The sequence below is a fragment of the Sorghum bicolor genome, chromosome 9 (assembly GCF_000003195.3).
Source record: "Sorghum bicolor cultivar BTx623 chromosome 9, Sorghum_bicolor_NCBIv3, whole genome shotgun sequence".
Lineage (NCBI taxonomy): Eukaryota > Viridiplantae > Streptophyta > Magnoliopsida > Poales > Poaceae > Sorghum > Sorghum bicolor.
The window spans coordinates 3595431-3617044 of NC_012878.2; the positions used below are offsets into that span (position 1 = coordinate 3595431).

Here is a 21614-nt window from a genome sequence, read left to right on the forward strand (position 1 = left end):
GAATGAGAGTGTGAGAAATTTCTAGCCATCCGACATTCATATAAATATAGTATATACACTAAGCACCTTGCTAAGATTAGAATGTGCACCAGCTAAGATATTTTGGATTGTCCAGGTCATCATCATGTGAGAGATGAGGGCCTACATCATTATCAATCAGCAAAGACAAATTTCTAGCTCCATTATCTGTGGTCCATATATAAAGTGAAAAGAGCTCGAGGAATTTGTTCCAAGTCTCATTCTTTCTTTGGGAAACAGGCCGACATTTACCTCCCAGCAGTTAGAAACAAACAAAAAAATTAAACTAAAGTTGGTAGAATAATAAATTGATATGATGTTCGTTTGTCAATCTAATTTCAGGCCATTCAAAATTAAAATATTAAATTGCACATAGAGGAAGAGTTCAAGAAATAACTAGGAATCGAAATATAGCCTCTTGAACCATGATAGATAAAGGTAATTATATTGGGAACAACCAATACACATATCATAAAGCAAGCACCTCACATGGTACATATATGCATCAGCATGTACACCTAGCTAAGTAGTCTTATGGAGGACATCAGGTGTTAATTCCATGATACACATACAAAGCTGTACTCTGGGTATAGATATATAGAACTTTGACCATGAGCACCGGTGTAGGGCTTCTAGACTTGTCATCTCTTCTCAACCTATGCAAACCCATGTGCCGCCCTGTGGGATCTCCCCGGCAAATTGCCTCTTCTTTGTTGCAATATAGTCACTTATTATCTCTTGCTCCGACAGCGCCCTCTGGAACACCTTCTTCTGGCCGGAGACAGAAACCCCAGCACCCGGCGGTGGCTGTGCTAGCACCGTCATCACCCTCGGGTTGGCGAACACCCAAGGTCTGGTGATTAGGTCGTTGTAGTAGATAGGCTCAATCTTGTCCACCTTCTGCACACTCACGTCACCCTCGGCCACTAAAGAGTTCTTGGCGTAAGACATGGTGTTGTGTGTGTGTTTGTTGGTTTAATTTGTTGCAAGGGAGGAAAAATGAAGCGACCAGGACACGTTGTTTGAGGTTGTGTGCCTTCCAATGGCGCTGGTGATGGCCTCCATTTATAGGCCTCTGGGGGTGGTGTTCTATTGGTAGAGTAGAGTGAGAGAAGTAAAGGTGGCAGCATGCAGTGCTATTTCTAAATATCTGATATGTCTTTGTTGTTTATTTCATGCCGTACGGTGTATGCTAGCTTGGTATCATATATTGGTGTTTTAATGGATACTCCAACTAGTCTGAACACATCTAAGCATATCCTGAATTTTTTTTCATCACACACTTGAAAAAGCTTAAAAGCTTGACCAGGCATATGTCCACCCAGTGAGGCAGCGGCAGCGAAGGCAAAAGCAGAAAAGCTTAATAGGGGGGAAGAGTTCAACAGAGAATAACCTGACCTTCTAGCTATTTGTCTATGAACCGCCAAAGGACCATGATCTGATAGTTAGTAGTTGCTAAACCTTACTTTTCCATCTGCTCACAGGGACAGGTGAGTTATACATGTCAGGTAAAATGAAGAAATTTCTACATACGAATAAAAGCATAGCTGCAGATTCATTATGTTTTAGGTTAACATCTTATTCATCTTTGTTATCTTTCATATATATCCATTTCATGAACCACGAGCATTCCTGAAGAAAATTCAAGCTTGGTGCCAAGAGTCCCTCTCTTTAATTTCCTCTAGAAATTGGTCATCCATAGCGATAAAAACGGATCGGATACGGACGGATATCATCGATATCATATTTGTTTTTATATTTCTGGTCGGATTCGAATTCGATTACGGATAATGTCAACCATGTCGAATAAGATAGGATTAGATATCGACATCATAAATATACGATCTAAGTATTCGGATACGGATACGGTATCGGATGTTGAATATTCAGACTCTAATACGGATAGATCTAAATCCCTCAAAACGAACTCGGTTTCGAATACGGTCGGAAAATATCCGTACCGTTTTCATCCCTAGTCATCCATGACTCATGATGGAATAAATACAACACATCACCAACATACTCAGTATCTGCAAGAGAACTCTTGGCACTAATTAGCAGAAGGGAATCCACTAAATGTTCAAAGATCGCGAGCTTAGTGGAGACCTGGCTAACTTTATCTTCTAGTAGTAGGTAGATTAATTAATTAGGAAACCTTCCGTTTCGAACACGACTAACGAATGGCATGCCTATAGAGTCTCATATTCCTGTTAGTGGAGTTATATGTGCCTAGATATTTGCCAAGTGTACATGCTAATACCAGCTGTGCCACAACATTTACGGCGACAACATGCAAATTTTGTAGTGAGTCGAGTGATAGATGCCGATTCTACCTGAGACTGGACCATTTGTCATTACCAGCTCACTAAAACAAAATAACACATTGCACCGTACCATCACATTGATGTAATCAACACATCATGTCGTGCTTTAGTGTGTTCCTTTTTCTGGACATGAGCAAAGCATGTGTAGATGTGCTAGTGCTACACATCAGCTGCTACTATTATTGACTACAGCATTTTTCAATCTGTATCATCCTAATTTCCAAATAAAACCTAAATTGGTAAAAGTGTTAGCAACAGAAGAGGTATTTTAGAACGGCCCAGAAGAGATATTTTAGAAGGTACCAGAGGAGAACATGAAGAGATTGTGAAGATAAGGGTCAATCGATGAGCAAGTGACAGGAAGGTGCCTTGAAATTCCACAAGGATTGCGTGGAATTATCCTCAGATTCCTTGGTAGAGTTTGCTCGAAAGTGTTTGATGCCCGTATTGGAAAGAAGTTTCTTGCAAGTGGAGAAACCGACCCAGCATGATATTGATATGGTCAAGCACATAGGTTTCTCTGCACAACCACCTGAAATTAAGGCCTCGTTGTCACTCTAAACTAAACTCCATCTTTCAAGCCTAGTTTTAACTTTTAGACAAATAGACAAGTGTTTGGGCACCAAATTATATCATTTCTGTTGAGGAAAACATGTGTAGCATGCATGACTTGTGACAAACTACAAGTGCAAGACTATGTTATATATGTTTGCAGAAAACATGCTATTGATCACAAAAGCTGAAACATCTGGAGTCATGTTGTCCTTATTACAGGAGTCTTCCTAGCTCTCAACTCAGAAAGAAGGAATATTTTTTTCCTAAAAAATGGAGGGCTAAACCTTCTCATCATCTTAACAAGTTCAGTGCCTTTGTATAGCTAGCTCCATGTTGCTATAGTGCCAACTCAGCGCAAAGGTATCATCATTTGTTTTGAAGCATCAGGTATGTTGTGGACTGAATGCAAGATCTTTACTCACATCAGTCTAGCCTCGCTCTCCCAAATTAACCAAGCTAAGGAAAATACAAACACTACACAATACATAGAGGATAGCCTATAGTTAGTAGCCGTTTTGTAGGAAAGGATATGCCCTTTTTGTATGGTGGTTGAATTCCATGGCGCAAGAGAATACTTATAGCTATCTATGGTTGATTCTTCCTAGAAACTACTAGCGGTTGTTGGATGGTCTGTAGATCACGGCTTTGTATCATTTACCGCTAAACCTCTTAGTTTTTCTTATGCTTGCGAAAAAAACATGCTATGGATCACAAAGGCTTAAACATCAGTTACATCCTTACATGAGTCTTGTTGTCTCTCCTCAGTAAAAAGGAATAATTTGTTTCTACTAGAAAATGGAGGGCAAAAGTTGATTATCATCTTAACAAGTTTGGCCCCTATATACAACTCCATGTTGCTACTATATATATAGTGCCAAATCAGTGCAAAGGTATCATCATTTATTGTGAAGCGTTTGGTGTGTTCTGGACTCCAGAATGCAAGATCTTTACTCGCATCAGTCTAGTATGCCTCTCCAAAATTAACCAAGGAAAACATTATACAACACATAGTGGATAGCCTAGGTAGTAGCCATTTTGTAGGAAGAGAGATGCCCTTTTTTTATGCAGATATAATCTTCGACAGATTGGCTTTAGAAAATATCCCCTTGTTGGTTGAATTCCATGGCGCAAGAATACTTCTAGCTGTCCATGGTTGATTCTTCCTAGGAAACTACCAGCGGTTGTTGGATGGTCTGCAGATCATGGCTTTGCATGATTTATCGCTAAACCTCTTTAAGCTTCTTATATACAAAAAGAAGATTCTAATAGTGAAATCTAGTCATGCATTATTATGAGTATATTTCAACTAATAATCATTTAGAGCAACTTTTCAATCTGCTATGCTATTACACTCACACATGTAAAAATTGTCTGAATTCTTTGTTTTGCTAAGCTTACTTGTGGCTGCACATGCTATAGAAGAACAGAGCAAGGCCCTGGTGAATAATATATAATCCAGTTATCTGTCTAGTGTTATTACTCACTGAATTCAGAGAGAAAACAATTGCAGTGATCGAACTCGACAAGTGAGCTAGCAAAAGAGATCGAGTTGCACAAGTTTATTTATACAACGAGAAGCTCACCATGGACTGCTTATAGAAACTTAACACGCACACCAGTAACACGTATGTATGGCTGGTGAGCCTTGTTGAGCCACTATTTTCCTGACGACACAGCCATACGTGTTAGTATTACAGGCTTTTCCTGACAGAACTGAACATTAAATGTATGACAGTAGCGGTCACTGATTAGGTGTGCGCAATAGGCACCGAGACAAAGCTGTCAGGCATTTCATCCACGTCCCCGACACGGACAATGCTGACGGTCAGGCTCCTGGTCACCTTGGCTGTCGCCATTTGTGACGGCTTGGTGGCGAGGTTGTTCGCCTCGATCCTCTCCACCTTCTTCACCCTCACCACACTCTCGATCGGCAGCTCGTTGCTTGCGCTCGCCCTAGGGTTGCCACGGAACATTTTTGATATACCCTTTCTTTCTTTGGATGTATGGTAGTGATTCAACGACTTCGCTAATCGATGCTGATTTCTTGCTAGATTGCCCTATGTTTTCTCTGAGCTTGGTGTGGTCTCCATTTATAGGCTGCTAGCTAGCAAGAGGAGTGTTCTTAAGGGACTCTGCAGATGCTGATGCGCAGTGATCGAGAGCAATCAGTAGCAAAGCTGCAGTGCTCTCAGCTCAGCTCTTGCAACTTTTTCTGATGCACAAGCTAGCTTTGTATGATGCTGTCCAAGATATGTTCGGTAGTTGCTGTGCGGATGAGTGTGATACTAATTTCTCAGCATCTTGTGTAGAAGCTCGCACACATCACACATGCATGAGAAAAATATCATTACCGAATTTGCATCGGGTACTCAAAAGGTTAAGAAAAAGCGCGCGAATCTTAATCAATTGCAGCCACCCTAACAGTGTACGTAGCCAGTAGCCTGGAATATAATCTGTTGTACTATTGACGCCGATTGTAGCAAGGCATGTTTTTAACTTGGCAGTATATACGGACTCTATTACTAACAAACCACTAGTAGATATGTAGTCCAAATCTCGGCTTCGATAAAATATGAAGAAATTTCTCCACTGTATATTTCTGTCATAATAAACGGTAGGACTCACAAATCTTCAGTTTGGTTGGCCTGGCGAACATGCCAGGTACTCTTGAGTTCAGTGAGTGTTTGAGAGGTTGCTCGTTGAGGTACTCTAGAATTCTAGACATTATATAGAATCTATATATGAACATATATAAGGATTAAGGTTGCTATGATTAGATTCACTAGGGCAGTTAACAATTAGCTAGCTAATAATTAATACCTGTTCAAGACTAGTACTACTGCGTGTGCTCACTTACTAAAAGAATGTATTGGTGGTTTTGTCTGTAATGTCCTTTTTATTTTCTGTTGTAGGGATTTGTGTATAGAGGTAGGTTGAAAGACAAAAGTGAATTTTTCGAATCTATTAGTAGATGCTATTAGCTGGATGGGCCTATTTGGATTTATCCTGGCTAATGTTTAGCAGCTAAGTAATAAATTGGTGGATCCAAATATAATGGGACCTAAAATACGTACGACAGCAGCAGTTGGAGAGAGATGTGGCAAAAAGATATATATGCTATTTACAATGGGGATCTTTGTCCTGACAGAATGAACCTACCTGCGCCATGCCTATCGAGAAACAAAAACAAAAGATCAAGAATGCAAAAATTCAGACACTGGAGATCTAGTTAGATTAAATGGAAACCCAAGGAGCAGAATCCAGATCTTCTTAATTATGCTTTCTGAATCATCAGCTGTGCATCCCGTGTCAAACAAAATCAAAACCTTGAGCAAACTTTTCAGTGATTTTATTACATACTGTTAGATAATTTGCAAATTAAAAGTAGATGATCGAAACGTTTAGTTCGTGCGGGCATCTCATGGTCATCGTCAGGGTTCATGGGCCTCAAGAACTGAGATAAAAGCAAGAGCTAGCGTGCTGCACGCTCCATGCTAAATAATTCAAAAGAGCAGAAACACTAAGCATCTCGAATCTGGATGGGCTCAATGACAAAAAGAAAAGGTTTGGTGGATGTGCAGTTCATGCAGGTCCCTAATCGAGCATCTTGAGATAGGTTTATTCCTACACGTGTATCACCTTGATAGGTTAAACCCATATATATTGGCTACTTCGTCTACAAGCTTGTGTGAGGAAACTTCGTTCACGCCAAGTAAACAAAGTAGCTAGACAAAGTGTGAGAAAGTACTCATCAGTATTTTTGTTGTTGTGAAATGGCGGCTAAAGTATTAGTTATTTTTTAGTTGCCGTGTTGCTGTATTAGCTCATGCGCCATATATGCTGGAAACCTGAAATTCGTGTACTCATCAGAAGGCTCTCTCGTTCGGTTAGCACATCATATGCCCTTATAAAGCTAAACTTCACTAGATGAATTCTCTCTTCATGCAAGGTGTCCATATCATTCCCCACTAAGTCCATGTCATCCCATATTATTTACAAAAAATAATCATGTCATCTATATCATGTGAAATACTTTACATCTTAAATCTATTAAAATATAAGTCATATACATACACTATTTGTTTCATCACCAATTCCTCTACAATGTAACCAAATATTAGTTTTTCTTCTATTAACTTTGCAATTTTTTACTAAATCTAATACAATAAAATACATGCAAGTCAAATTCATATACATGTATACATATATAATATACTGAATATCATATAGTAATGCTATGTATATAATGATTTATTCTAAAGAAAATCCCGCAGCAATGTGTGGGGAATTCACCTAGTGTCTCACAACGCTGATAACTAATTTATAATTGGTGTAACAAAGCCCTAGGTACATCCTCAGGAGGGGTGAATCTCACTACTATATATGAAACGAATTTCAGAGACATTTTCTTTCAAACATAGTTCTATAAGTGGTCGTAGAGGGCCCATAAGTGGACCCCAAAGCATCTCCAGCAATGCTACCCAAATCAGACTATCTATTTTATCTATTTGATAGCCATTCATTTTCATACTACTCAAATTTTTGCTTCCAACTCGAGCAATACTACCTACATCTGGCTACCCAAACTAATCTTAGTAGAGAATGATGTATGGGTCCCACTGTCATCCTATCTGGAGTTCTTCTCGCTAGAGCAGAGATGGCGCTGGGTTAGGCCGCCGCGCTGGGTCAGGGCATCGTGCCCGTGGCAGCTGACCGCACTAGGTCAGCCACCATGCCAGTTCAGGGAGCCACGCTGGTAGTAGGCCGCTGGACCGGGACAGCCCGCCACATCAGGGGCAAGGTTGTGCCAGCGGCAAACTGCCGCGTCGGGTGAGGCCGTCGAATTGGGGGGCATGCCGAAGGCCGAGGGTGGTGGCTGGACAGAGGAGGAGGGCACGGGTCACGACTGGGCAAAGTAGGGAGATCAAGCGGCTCAGAGCTCTGACTGTGCCAGCAGGGAGATAGGGCGGCAGCGTTTGCTAAGCAGATGCGAGGAAGACAACCGCGCCTGTACGAGAAAGGACCAAACATAATTGGATAGTCCCTCTTGGGCCAACAGGAATGGCTTGTGGGAGGGGAGATTTGGGTAGCCAATAGATTTGGGGCTCTAGTAGGTAGTTTGTTGAAGTGGTTTTCCTCCACTACTACTCAAATTGGGGATAGGTAGTTGGATAGATACTGCTGCAAGAGATGTTCTTACTGTAGCATAAAATGGCTCAAGCTCCATATAAAATAAACTACGAAAAGGAGGAGCCTGTGTCCCCTTGGGCTTCTCTGCCTCCTGCTAGGTATTGTGGCCCGATGACTCTACAAAATAGTTATAGCATAAATAAGTTTATAAGATTTTCAAATAAAGTTGGACAAATACAAATTTTATATCAAGGGCTCCAACACCTGCCATAGTTATAGTTCAAATAAATTCATAACATTTTCAAATGAAGGGGACTTGTGACTCTACACCACCGTTGCTCCCTCATCAAGTTTCTTCACTCCCTGAATGGTGTTATGTTGGTGAGATTGAACTTGTTCCATCTTGCCTTTCAATATGGTCGAGTCCTTAGTGAGGCGGTCCACTTCTTGCCTAAGCATCTCATTCTCCATGGCAACTAGTTGCCATCGGTAGATGATTCCACAATCACATTCTTAACACAAAACTTCTTTGCACATGGATGAGTCTAATTCAATTAAATCAATTCAAGAAGTAGAGGAATCTGTTTAAATTATATCAAAAAGTGAGATTTTCTTAGGTGCCTTGGTGGGGGTGTTTGCACTAGCTCCAAGTTTTCCAAGTTTGCTAGTTAGCTCAACAGCAAACACTTTGAATTTCCCTATAGTAGTTCTTTATAATTAGATGTTGAGCTAACTAACTTTGTTTTTAATTCGTCCTTTTCTTTGTGTCTTCTCATCCGGTCTTCTTCTACTTGGAGACTTGGACTTCTTGCTTGATTTAACAACAATTCTAATGTCTTGCTTGAGGTGTTGATCACTTCGATCTTCATGTGGCCATTGTCCAATCCAACCTTGCATTCATTTAAACTAAACCTTGTATTTATGTCGTTAACAACCATAAAAATCAACTAGTAGCCATAGTATTAGTGTCATTTTCTTTACAAAGAGGATAGCAAAATCTGTCTGATTGAGAAATGAACAAGGAGGCCAAAGGATGTCTAGCCTAGTGGTTAGAGCACCTGGTAGCATCCAGCAGAACTAGATTTGACTCCCCATGTGAGCGAATTAAGACAGATCTAGAATAAAAAAATAAAAATGTATAGGTTGGAGTTTCTCCTGCTAACTTTGGTAAAAAAAGAAATGAACAGGGAGGGAGATAGATTGAAGAGAGGAGAAAGAAATTGAGAGCACCGTACCTCATCCTTGGTGTCGTCATCGCTGTTGCTACCTTGATCATCCTCGGTGCTAGGGGGACGCGCGCACACTACCAGGGTGAGGGTGGAGTGAGGGTTGCCGCTATTAGTGTTCCAATCGAGCTTATATATTGGTGATCCTATCCATCCATCTCAGATCAATGGCAATGGTTCACTCGCGGTTTATAGTTCTTAGCTTTTTTTTAGAGGATTATAGTTCTTATCTAGTCTGTGCTATGCATGTAAATGGCCTGAATCCAGTGGTTGTCTAGTCATGGGCCTTAAGCCTTTTTATTTTCCAGAATTAAGTTTTACTTTGGCACATATTTTAGCCAACACCATTTTCACAGCTGTTTTTTAGACCTGGTCCATTGCCGATCCATATTAGAAACCGGCGGTGAAAATGATTTTTACCAACGGCGTATATGAAGCAACGGTGAAAATCATCAAGAATGGTTTAAAAAACAGCGGTCATAATGGTGTTGGCAAAAATGATTTTCTATAGTAGTGCTAGGAATTGAATTATTCGGTACAGAGTATATGTGTTAGTTGCTATATGTGGTTTCTGAACTCTTGTTGAGATTGACCAGCCATACCTGGACGCTGATGCTATCTGTAATAGGATAGCTGTTTGTTGAATTGTGTTGAGCGAAGATGACCAATCCCAATCAGATGCTGTGTAATCTGCTACAAAATTGTCTGCCTTCGCAGTTAAGACTGGGGTGAATGATCCTGTAACAACTCTAAGATCGAAACTCAATGAACACATAATCTTCCTGTTAATTGCTTGGAACCTCTGGAAGCACAGGAATGACTTGGTTTTTGGTCGCCATGCCTCGCCGGATCTTGACAGACTGCGTGATAACACCATTCGAGAGGCAGAGGAGTGGGCGCAGGCTGGGTACTCTTCACTTGCCGCGGTATTACAGGCTTGGTCGCGTATCGGCGTTCCTATGTAATCAGTTCACTTTGGTTTCCATTGCAAGTAGCTAGGTTACTTTGCTCTATTGGCTGATCGCCAATAGCATAAAAACTCTGTAACAAGTTGTTACGCTCCTCTTAATGAAATACGGGTTAACCACCGATCGAGAAAAAAAACATTCAGACTTGGAGCGCTTCATCAGTTTGCTCAGTTAGTTTGAAGATTGTTTGGTTAGATCAAGTATGTGACAGCAGGCCCAGGTTGCAGTAATTCTTGGTTGAGACGATTAGTTGAACGAATTGAGCGCTTGATTATTTACTTCTTTGAAGCAAGTGATTGAGCGCTTGAGATTTTTGCAAGGAAGTTACACCAAACTATTCATCATTACAGAAAAGTAATACACAAACTAATAAGTTGCATCCGCAGAAATGACAGTGCAACTACTGATGAATGACTGAAACATAAATACAACAACTGAAGGAGAGTGTATATATATCTAGGCCACACCATTATTCATGCACGAGTCACATGAGACACACTATGTAAGTTCAGTATATATATTTGGATGAGGGTATATTTCCTATATATCAAGATGCATGTATATATATGTTTTGTGGCCTTTAGACCTGACCGTTGCTCCCACCTTCCCCTCGGAACCTCTCCTTGCTCCTCTTGATGAAATCTTCAGCATGCTGGTTCACGTTCCAACCCAGCTGGCTCCCGTCACTGGTCTGCGGCGGCGGTGGCGACGGCGACGGTATCCCGTTCTTGACAATAAGCTCGAGATTCTCCACCCTCTCGACATGCACTTCACCTTCCACAACAGCCACACGAGCACCGTTGTTTCTGCCTCGCCACATCGTCTTTGGCTTAGTTTAGCTTCTTCTGCTAGCTCTACTACTATACTGATGATGAGCTGTGTTAAGTTTTTGCCTTGATCGATCAGGGACCAGTGAGCGTCTGGTATTTATAGGCTCCAATGCGTCGATGGTCCTTGCACGTGCTTGCATTGTGCAAGAACTGCTCTCCAGCAGGCAGCAGGCCCTCATGTGAACAAGGAGTAGCTAGAAGGTCGTTAAATTAAAGTGGAGCAAGACCAACTGTGCAATGCAGGCATATGGCCGGTCAACAACAAATCAGTAAGTAAAGCTAGTTGTGTCTGCCTGTACTAAACGAATGCGCTCAGAAGTCCAAAAGAGTTCGGTTCCCGAATGACAGATCGAAGTACTACTGGCTTTTTTTTTTTGACAAAATAGCGGCTGGCTTTGGCATTTGGATGGATCATGGATGCCTTCGTCTTGGGGGAAATGTGTCCATCGTGTTTCAGGCTTTCAGACATTGCGGCCGGCCAGAAGCATCATCCAGGACATTAGCTACTAGCTGCCAGTGGCGGATCTAGGATTTTAATCATGGGGGTACGAACGAAAACGATATAGTTCATCGATATGAACATAACATAATTAGATCATTAAATGATAATAAAATAGTTGTGAATATAGAGTGTTAAGGTTGTTATATAAGCTAAGTAGACTAGCAATTATGTATAACAATGTATTATACATGTATATATTATTAAAGAGTATACATATTAAATGTTTTTCAAAAAAATTTGGAGGGACAGCTGTCCCCCATGCTACTACTCTATAACCGCCCCTGCTAGCTGCTGCCTGCAGTCAACTGATTTGATGTAATTTCCTGGCAAAAGGAGAGTGGTATGGTAGCAGGGTATGTATATAGTATTTGCACATTGCTCCTTTTCAATACTGTGATGGTGCAGAATCTATGTTTTTTTTTTGCTTCCTTAGTGTGTGGGGGTAGAGCCGTACAGGATACTTAAGACGATAATGTATGTGGCAGATTTTTTATTCAGTGTTTTTTAAAAACTCCAACAAGATAAACTCGAGTATATATGTTTATTATTTAAAGTAGAGCAATTTCGACGAAATTAATGTATATTCGAATTCCGATTCTAGAACTCTACTAAAGGGGGTGTCATCTTCACCCATACATATATAGATTCATTTCTTTTAAAAGACTCCTGCATATTTTATATAAAAATCGAATCTTTTCTATTCAGTTATCTAAAATTCCAGCAAGAAAAACTTGACAGAGGGATCGTATTAGCTGAAGTTTCGGCACTGCTGCAGCGTGAAGACACATGGGAGATCTAGATTCGTTTGTCAAGCAAACGTTAAAAGGTTGTTGCTTTGGCTGTCTTTGTCAAGAATGGATGGCACTGAAGTAATAATAAATTGTATATGTTTTTCTTTTATTGTGTGTGCTATTTCCTCTTTATTAATTTTTATTATTACCCAATAAGCTGACAAACGCTGTAACATTTAGCACTGTGCAGCTCTGAAATTTCTAAAAAAACTGATATCCCTCACATATATCTATAGGTTTTAAAAATAGTACTAAAATACCATCATTAGGCCACATGGGTCAATGAATAGTTTTTGTTTGTCTGTTGGGTGAGGAAATTGTGGCAACCTTTTATTAACTAAGCATAAGTAGTCTAATTTATTTTTCATTTTGTGACAGTAAGATTTTTTTTCAACAACATGTGACAGTAAGATTGAGGAGATGATCCTGTAAAGCAGTAAAGAAAAACCAACAAATAGTTTAATTTATTTTTAATTTTGGTTTTTTTAGAGGAACATCACACACACATACACACACAAACTGAAATAAAGTTGCACCAAAATAGCAAATTATTATTGTTAGCCACAACATATATACAAATAAGAATTAATATAAGATTGTTTCTACAAATCTATACAGTCGCAAAGTTATTTATCTCGTTTAAGAAAACGAAACTTGCACACAACTAAATGACCTGACGTGCACGACAACCAACTTGTGTTCGTTCCAATCCATGCATGCATGCATGCCCTGATCATATATCCTTTATGGCATTTGGCCACCGCCGTGGTCGCCGGTGATCCCTCGCTGGAACGCCGCCCTGTTCCTCCGGATGAACTCTTCAGCTAGCTCGTTGATGTCTCGCTCTCGCACCGCCGCTTGCTTTCCGTGCTGCCTCGCCGGCGGCAGCGCTGGCTGGACGCCGCCGCCTGTCGCCTGTTTCGGCGGCGACGGCGACGGTATCCCGTTGATGATGACGATCTTCTCCACCCTCTCAACATGGACCTCACCGTCCGCAACCACACGTGCACCTCGGCGCCACATCTCGACGATCGATTTGGCAGTAGTAGCCTCTCTGCTAATTGTTTGCTGCTGTATCTCTTTTTGGTCGTGTTATTTATAGGCTCCGATCCGATCAACAGTCGTTGGGGACGACAGGGAAGCCTGCTGACTCTCTTTGCTTGTCTTATAAGGTGCCAATAATATTTTTTCGATCTTACGATAAATCAGCAAATAATACATTCAGCTATGACTTTTTAGTCAAGCGAATAGGTGCACCTCGCTCGCTCTAATCATGTGAACACAGATTCTAGTTGGTAGATGCCAAGATGGTTAGAGTGTAGTAGTTGACAAGCTACTTCATCTCTTTTTAAAAAGAAAAATGTAATTCTTATTTTTCAAGAAAACAAATGGTTTTTTAATTAAATTAAATATATACAAAATATACTAACATTTATATATCATAAGTCTCATTAGATTAATTAGAAAATATATTTTCATTATATACTTGTGCGGAATTGTAAATGTTAAGAATATTTTTCTATAAATCTGGCTCGATCTAAACTTGTAATTCCATTCTTTTGGGGACTCAGATATAGTGCTGTGTAAGAATCCTTTGTGTCAGTAGGTCTTCATGCATGTCTATTTTCAACTAGGGGCGAAGCTACCATAAAATTTATGGAGGTGCACAACGTTAACAGCAATGTAGAAACATGTCTACTTTTAACTGATTTATATGGTTACTAAATATTTTTTCTTGCCCGGTGCCCGTGCACCACCCAAACTCACACGTAATAACAAAGCAGGTATACATATGGTTGAATTGACCGTAGACATTAACAGGCTAGCTTAGTCACGAAGCTGGTGAAAAGTCAACACAGAACAGGGTTTGGTTTTGGTTCCTTCAATGTGACGGTAGGCCTTGTTTAGATGTGAAATGTTTTTGGATTTCACTACTGTATCATTTTCGTTTGTTTGTGGCAAATATTGTTCAATCATGAACTAATTATCTAGGATCAAAAGATTCGTCTCGTGATTTACGGACAAACTGTATAATTAGTTTTTGTTTTCGCATATACCGCAAGATTCGATGTGATGAGGAATCTTAAAAACATTTTGATTTTTGGTGGGAACTAAACAAGACCTGTACTTGGAAACGAAATGCAGAATCAGCAGACACCAGCTATCTATAGACGAGCTCCAGCCTCCAGCTGGGTAGGGGAAATATGTTGGATTTTGTTCGATTATTCCTTCCTTCGTCGGGAGAGAATATTGTACACTGCTGGTGCCGGACCGGGACCTGTTTTCAGACATTGCTGCGCGGCAGCTAGCGTGCATACTACTCCTAGGTCCCAAAATAATTATCATTTTTGTTCTCGAGAAATAACTTTAACTAAATATATATCAAAAAAATATTAATACTTATAATACATGATTAGTATCATTAAAAATATTTTTGAATCTAGTTTTTTAATAAATTTATTTAAAGATATAAACGTTATACATATTTTTATAAATTTAGTTAAATTTGTGATACAAAGATCAAAATGACAATTATTTTATGATGGAGCAACTACCGTACTCTCTAGGACTGAATACCGGTCTACCATGATATTACTGAATGCCGGTCTACCATGATATGGATATTGGTACCCGGTTTTTGTTCCGCCTCTGTGCAGCTTTTTGAAAAAGGAGATACTCGCTGTATGCCACGTTTACTATACTTTTCCTGGTCAAAGGAATCTAATATAAATTTCGAGCATCATCCATGTCTCTTCAGGTACCGAACTTGAAAACTGATACTGCTATATGTTTATCTTGAAACAATACTAAAACCCCAAATATTCATGTCGGTATGAAACCAACCGACACAAAAATTATAATTATCTTGTCGGTTATCATAAAACACATAGTTTCTCTCTATTCCAAATTAGAATGGTTTTTCTATATAAATAGCTTATATCATGTACTTGGATATACATTTTGCCTAGATACATAGTAAGCAATGTATGTAGAAAAGTCAAAACATTTTATAATTCAAAATGGATGAAGTACTTGTGAAAAAAATCTTGAATAGTAATCGCATGATAGTATAAATTTTCTATTATCAATAGAATTATATATTTATACTTCCTTCATTTCAAATAGTAAGATATTTTAGTTTTTTAGGTATACAATTTTGTTTTGCACTTAGAGATACACGATATTTAATATAAAGTAAAAATAATGTATGTGACAAAAAAATTTCTTACTCCCTCTATCCCCAAATAGAGGTCGCTATGGGATACGTGCGGGTCAAATTTTTACAACTTTGACAAGGTTTGTAGAAAATATGTGCAACATTTATATCTCCAAATAAGTTTATTATAAAAGTATATTCAATGATCTATCTAATGATATTAATGATGTATTATGAATATTAATGATCTTTTAAATATATTTGATCAAAGTTTAGAATGTTTGACTTCTCGAGAAGCGAGAATGACATTAATTTTGGAACAGAGAGAGTACAATTTAGAATGGAGGAAATAGTAGATTTGGACTATTTGAAAATTTAGAATGGAGAAAGTAGTAGATTTGGACTATTTGAAAATTTAGAATGGAGGAAGTAGTAGATTTGGACGATTTGAAATCTTCAATCATCACGAGCTCTCCAACAAGACCAAGGTGGAGCCAGATCTTGGATTACTTTTGGCTTGTAGCATACATCTAAAAAAATATATAACTAATAAAAAAATATATAACTAAGTTATACATAATCCATTGAGTATGACATTTTTACTATAGTTCAAGCATACAATAATTAGCCCAACATAAAAATTTCACGACAATTGGACCACTGAAACCGCAACGATTAATTAATTACAGAGCATAGATCTAAAGTTACAACAAAAAAAGTATTAAAGTATATCCTATTATATGTTTACTGTGTACTTCTACTCACATGAAGTCTAACAAAAATAGATATTTTTATTTTATGTTTATTTTGTGATCAACTATGATTTTTTTCACAGTTCCAGCCAAAATAAATAAATAAAAAAGAAAAGACAAACTTTCTTTGAAAACAGCTTATAACCGGTTAAGGAGATCAAACGAATGGTTTTAAAAGTTTAGAGAGTGATTTATTCGGTTTTAGAGTTTAGGGAGCTATAGGTAATATGGATTTTTTTCCCAGATGGAATAGACTTTTTCCCTTGCGAAATCACGAGCGTCTTGTACTAATCGGCCCAGTCCAATGTCACATTGGTGTAGGATGACGGCCCGGTCCGTGCAAGTTTTCGTGGTGTTGTCTCCCGTCAGGCCGTCACGGTCACCACCAAGGCCTGCCCTACATCTACAGAGAGCCTCAAACAGAACTGCCGCCGCCGCCGCCGCCGCGTCCTCCTCCCGTGCGCGCTCACACATCTCAAAAAGGGCGGCAGACGCAGAACAGAAGTCCCACCGAGTCGCCGATGGCTGACGCGGCGGCGCAGGACACCACCGACACCGAGCAGGGGCTGCTCCACCTGAAGCTCGCGTTCCTCGCCGGGGAGCCTCCCGCCTGCGTCCTAGCACTCGCCAGGTAAGCGCCACCGCTCGCTGCCAGTCAGAACCCGCAACGGTTACCCAGAGATGAGAGATCTCGCTCTGCGGCGCCCTTTTTTCCGAGCGATTCGTGGTTCGGAAAGTAGTGGATATCTAGGTGACCTGCTGGTCTTGCAAGTGTATTGCATTGCTGATAGTTTGGCTGCTATGGTATGTCTCGGTGACATGATGGTCTTGCAATTGTTTTGCTGGTGGGAAGGTGATTGGCCTCCAATGTTAGGCATGTTCCATCATCATCATCATAATAGTAATACAACTTCATAATTGACCACCATATGGTTCCAGGCTTCCAGCCGTACGGGTTTAGTGTCATGCTTTCTGTTTGGTGGAATATTCCCCTATTCTTAGCTCCAATTCTCTGATGGAGTGATTCTGGTGAGAAGCAGGGTGGAGAGAGCAGATGGGAAGTGATTCTGATGGGGGTTGAATAGGGAATAATGAGGAGCATGTTTTTTTAGCCCCTAGGTCCCAGTGTAAATGCACATCAGTCTATACGGTTTTTTGTATGTTTGAGAAACTGTTCCAAGGAGCACTGCCAAATGGGCCCCTTATTGCTCCACCAACATCACATTGCTGCGATCATGCAACAAGTTTTGAGTGGCTTATTACAGCGACTAATTAGTTAACCATGAAACTGTCATGCAGACCTACCCTAGCTCGTATTCTTTATTTTCCCCACCACGGATGAACTGAATTTCATTACTCAAGAGCAACGAAATTACAAGTTTGCAAAAAACAAAACAAAAACTTCCCCCAACCTAACAGACTGCCCAGATGGAATGAACACAAATGGTTCACCCAACCGGCAACAAAGTTCCACTGTAAAAACCATAAAGTTTACCCAAACGATAACGCCAACGGAACTTAAAACAGTTTTAACCCCTATCCAAGCTGCAACACTTATTACACGCCCAAATTGGTGAAAACAGCACACAGACTGCACCCTAGCTTGTATTCATTGAGAGGAAGATGCAAACCTTGATCTGGGGGAAATATGTGGCACTGCTATGAACCACACATAAATTTGCTACAACTTCAAAGAAGAAATATATTCAGAAGCTCTATGTTGCTTCATATTTATGTATGGTTTTATTTTATTTGCAGAGCAGCTGGGGGAGGTTCTATCACACCACATGTCCAAAAATTTATTTTGGAGACTTGCACTAGCTCAAACGTAAATGATTTATTTTCTTGTTGTCTTGCAAAATTTACTCAACTAATACAAATAAGATATATACATATTTGTTTTTGCAATTGAAGGAATATCTAATTTATTTCAGAAAGAAAAACACTAATATAGTGTTGTTATTTAAGTTTTTGTCCATATGTATCTTCACATTGTTGTATTGGTGCAGGTAGAGAGATGCCAAGACTATACTTATACAACAATTATCTTTAAAAAGATTATATCTGAGGTTGAACTATCTTCAAATGTTGTGATTGATGAACTTTATGAGGAATTTGCCCAACGTATGTTGTCTAAAGCAGTATGTAGATTTTATCTCTATTGTATCTTAATAGTTGATATCGTTGACACTATCATAAAATAACTTATTGTTGCATGCAGAAGGATTCATTATTAAACAAGACAGATCATATTTATAAAGAAATATCTTTTCTCTCTTCTACAGGTAAGTTGTCAATTCAAACTATTTAATTTTCTTCAAGAAATATATCATAATTATATTATTATTTATAAAGATCTATAGTGACAACCCGGTTTATATATGTAGCTAGTAACATTTCTTCAAAGCTAGTAAGTGTCGTTGCTCGACTATCATGTTCTTCTAATATGCTTGAAGGTGATACAGGGTATGATGTCATTAAACACTCTAAGATTCAGTGGTCAGATATTTTTACCATACTACTTTCATATATTATTTTGATATTGTGCATATTTTACAATTTCAGGTGTGCTCTTTGGCCATCAAGTCTATTCTTGTCTGAATTTATTCTTTCATATCCTAAAATTTTCTCCTCGAAGTGTTGCTTTGAGGTAAGTGATTAATTTTATTATTAGTGTGAGATACATTACCAGTATGACCTCATGTAAGAAAGTTTATGTAAATATGTTTAGCTCATGCTCCAATAATTAAGTTCTATCAAATATTCAAATAATAATGCAAATTTATTTCGTACATTTTTGTTTGTTATATAACTAGAATTTAATAGGATGGTCAATATTTGTGTAAGGCCTTGTTTAGTTCCCAAAAAATTTTGTAAAATTTTTCAGATTCCCCGTCACATTAAATCTTTAGACGCATGCATGGAGTATTAAATATAGACGAAAATAAAAACTAATTGCACAGTTTGGTCGAAATTGACGAGACGAATACTTTGAGCCTAGTTAGTCCATGATTGGACAATATTTGTCAAATACAAACGAAAGTGCTACAGTGTCGATTTCCCAAAAAATTTTGGAACTAAACAAGGCCTAAGTATCGTTATATGCTCTGTGCATCATGATTTGATCCAGTATTTGTGAACATGTGTTAAAATTATGTATCCTCATGAAACTAATTTCTTATTCCTTTCATAATTTATAGTAGTATAGACTACATGATATCTCTGGCCAGCTACCTAAGACACTTGTTTATGTGCAAAATTACCTAAATATTTTTCTTTGCACAAATAGTTAGGTGGTGGGTGTTTTCTGTTTTTCTTTGCACTTGAGGAATATTCTCAGAATTTGTTGTGGTTATTGCTCTAACGTTTGCATGACAAGCAGCTAGGTTCCGGTGTAGGTTTGGTGGGCATTTGTCTTAATTCTGTCGGTGCCTCTAAGGTATGCAAGTCTATTATGCCACTCTCCATTTGAATGTCATATCTTCCATGGGTGAAAAGGTGAATCATGTATGATTTCCTAACTTTGTGAAGTGGGTGCTTATGTACTATTTAACTGCTTAATTTGGAGCTAAGGGCGGTATTTAAGCATGAATTGTTCAGTTCGATTATGTTCACAAGTTTCTTCAGAAATCAAAAGATTAATTATAATTGTAATATATGTCATGCGGAATTAATTTATATGCAGGTTATTCTTACTGATGGTGACCCATGTACACTCAGAAACATGAAGGAAAATATGGAACTGAATAACTTATGCATTGAGCAGGAAGATTCTAGTGTGCTAAAAGAAAGCAAGAATAAGGTAGGTTAGTTTCCTTGCATAACTCAGAGTATTGTGTGCAGATGGCTTCTCTATCACATAATCTGGCATTCAACAGTTGATTCAGATGGTGCTCCTTGAGTATTGGTTAAATGCATTATTAGATCTTACTTGGTGATAATGCATTGTGGCATGCAGGTAGAGTGCAAATATCTTTCTTGGGAAGAAGTGTGTGAAAGCGATTTATGGGGCTACCAGCCAGACATAGTGTGAGTATAGAATTATATGTTGCAATTTTCCTTTGTACGCCTGTACACAAAATTATAATCATGGGAACCGGGAACCATTCACCTAAAATTGGAGTTCTAGTGCTTCAAATAGCCCCCTGTAAACCGTAGTCTTATTTGAGTAACATACTCAACAAAGGTAGTAAAATAATAGCTGTTTAGAGCATAAATCTGAAGAAGCATCTGTAGAAGTTGTGATGAAAAGTGATGCTCGCTATGAATTTCTAGCAATATTTCTGATCAGTGAAGTGATTCACATAGTACAAATTTCAGTAGTTTAGTGTGCCAATCAGAATTTATCAAGGACTTTTCAGTGTAGCCTTTGCATATTTTTAACTCAGTTACTATTTCTAGTTTTCTACATTTTCCTATTAAATAATGTTAATTAATCATTCAATGATTGCTTAGAGGTGACAAGAGTGTTAGTTATCCATTCACTGTTTAAGTGTGAACTCATACAAATCTTGTGTAGAAGGTAGCAGTATCCCACTCCTGCGAGAGGCAGGGAATGCCATTGTGAACTGCTGTAGCCTGTCTAGTGAGAAAAGATTACCTTGTACATAACGTGTCACTGCTGTTCATGCTTTCGTCTCTTTCGTCTAAACACTTTCTTTTGCCAGTCTTGGCGCAGATATTATTTACGATCCGGTTTGTGTGCCACACCTTGTTCGAGTACTCTCAGTGCTGTTAAGACGAGACCGTAGACAAGGGAAAGCCAACGCAACATCTGGCGATGAATTTGAAACGGAGGCTCCGGTCGCCTATATTGCCACGGTGGTTCGAAATCCAGAGACTTTCAATTGCTTTGCCACAGCAGCTGCCGACACAAAGTTGTCTGTTTTGAATATAACCAGTACTGCGGCTCCTTCAAAATTTCTCCCTTACATGCTATCTTATGATAGATCCAGTGTGCAGCTTCTTAAAGTTACATCGTTATTCTAGAACATCGACGACACAAAGTTGTCTGTTTTGAATATAACCAGTACTGCGGCTCCTTCAAAATTTCTCCCTTACATGCTATCTTATGATAGATCCAGTGTGCAGCTTCTTAAAGTTACATCGTTATTCTAGAACATCGACAACAGTTGCTGTGCTTCACGTATTTGTCATTACGAATGTCATTGTAAGGACATCAAGCATATCATTTGCATTTCGTATGCTTACAGTTATTTGTTTACTTTGTTTCTATAATAAGCACTCCATTCTTAAATGAGAAAACAATAGTGCAGCTTTTTTTTATTCCTCCTCGCACAATGGAATTGCATTTTGAAGTTCCAAAACGTCAGGATTCGACCAGGTATTAAACAGCTACTA

The 21614-nt window shown here is 39.0% G+C and overlaps 1 protein-coding gene across 2 annotated transcripts; it reads left to right on the forward strand.

The window, feature by feature from the left end:
* LOC110430221 (putative uncharacterized protein DDB_G0277003) lies at window positions 16633-21477 on the forward strand. Of its 2 annotated transcripts, XM_021447487.1 has the most exons (11): window positions 16643-16884; window positions 18012-18081; window positions 18263-18394; window positions 18475-18538; window positions 18641-18719; window positions 18819-18903; window positions 19636-19692; window positions 19939-20055; window positions 20212-20282; window positions 20921-21245; window positions 21375-21477. In XM_021447487.1, the coding sequence occupies exons 1-10, from the start codon at window positions 16775-16777 to the stop codon at window positions 21240-21242; spliced, it is 1107 nt and encodes a 368-aa protein (XP_021303162.1). In that variant the 5' UTR covers window positions 16643-16774; the 3' UTR covers window positions 21243-21245; window positions 21375-21477. The 2 variants fall into 2 exon arrangements, 1 of the variants encoding a protein (XP_021303162.1); XR_002447544.1 differs by lacking the exon at window positions 18012-18081 and having other exon boundaries at window positions 16633-16884; window positions 18263-18377; window positions 18819-20055; window positions 20921-21475.

What these genes read in the sequence shown, in the direction of transcription:
- LOC110430221 (XM_021447487.1), top strand. Translation starts at nt 16,775, where the DNA reads ATGGCTGACGCGGCGGCGCAGGACACCACCGACACCGAGCAGGGGCTG. An exon ending in ATCTTTTCTCTCTTCTACAG is followed by an intron (nt 18,539 to 18,640) that starts GTAAGTTGTCAA and finishes TTATATATGTAG; the next exon opens with CTAGTAACATTTCTTCAAAG. An exon ending in TAAAAGAAAGCAAGAATAAG is followed by an intron (nt 20,056 to 20,211) that starts GTAGGTTAGTTT and finishes TGTGGCATGCAG; the next exon opens with GTAGAGTGCAAATATCTTTC.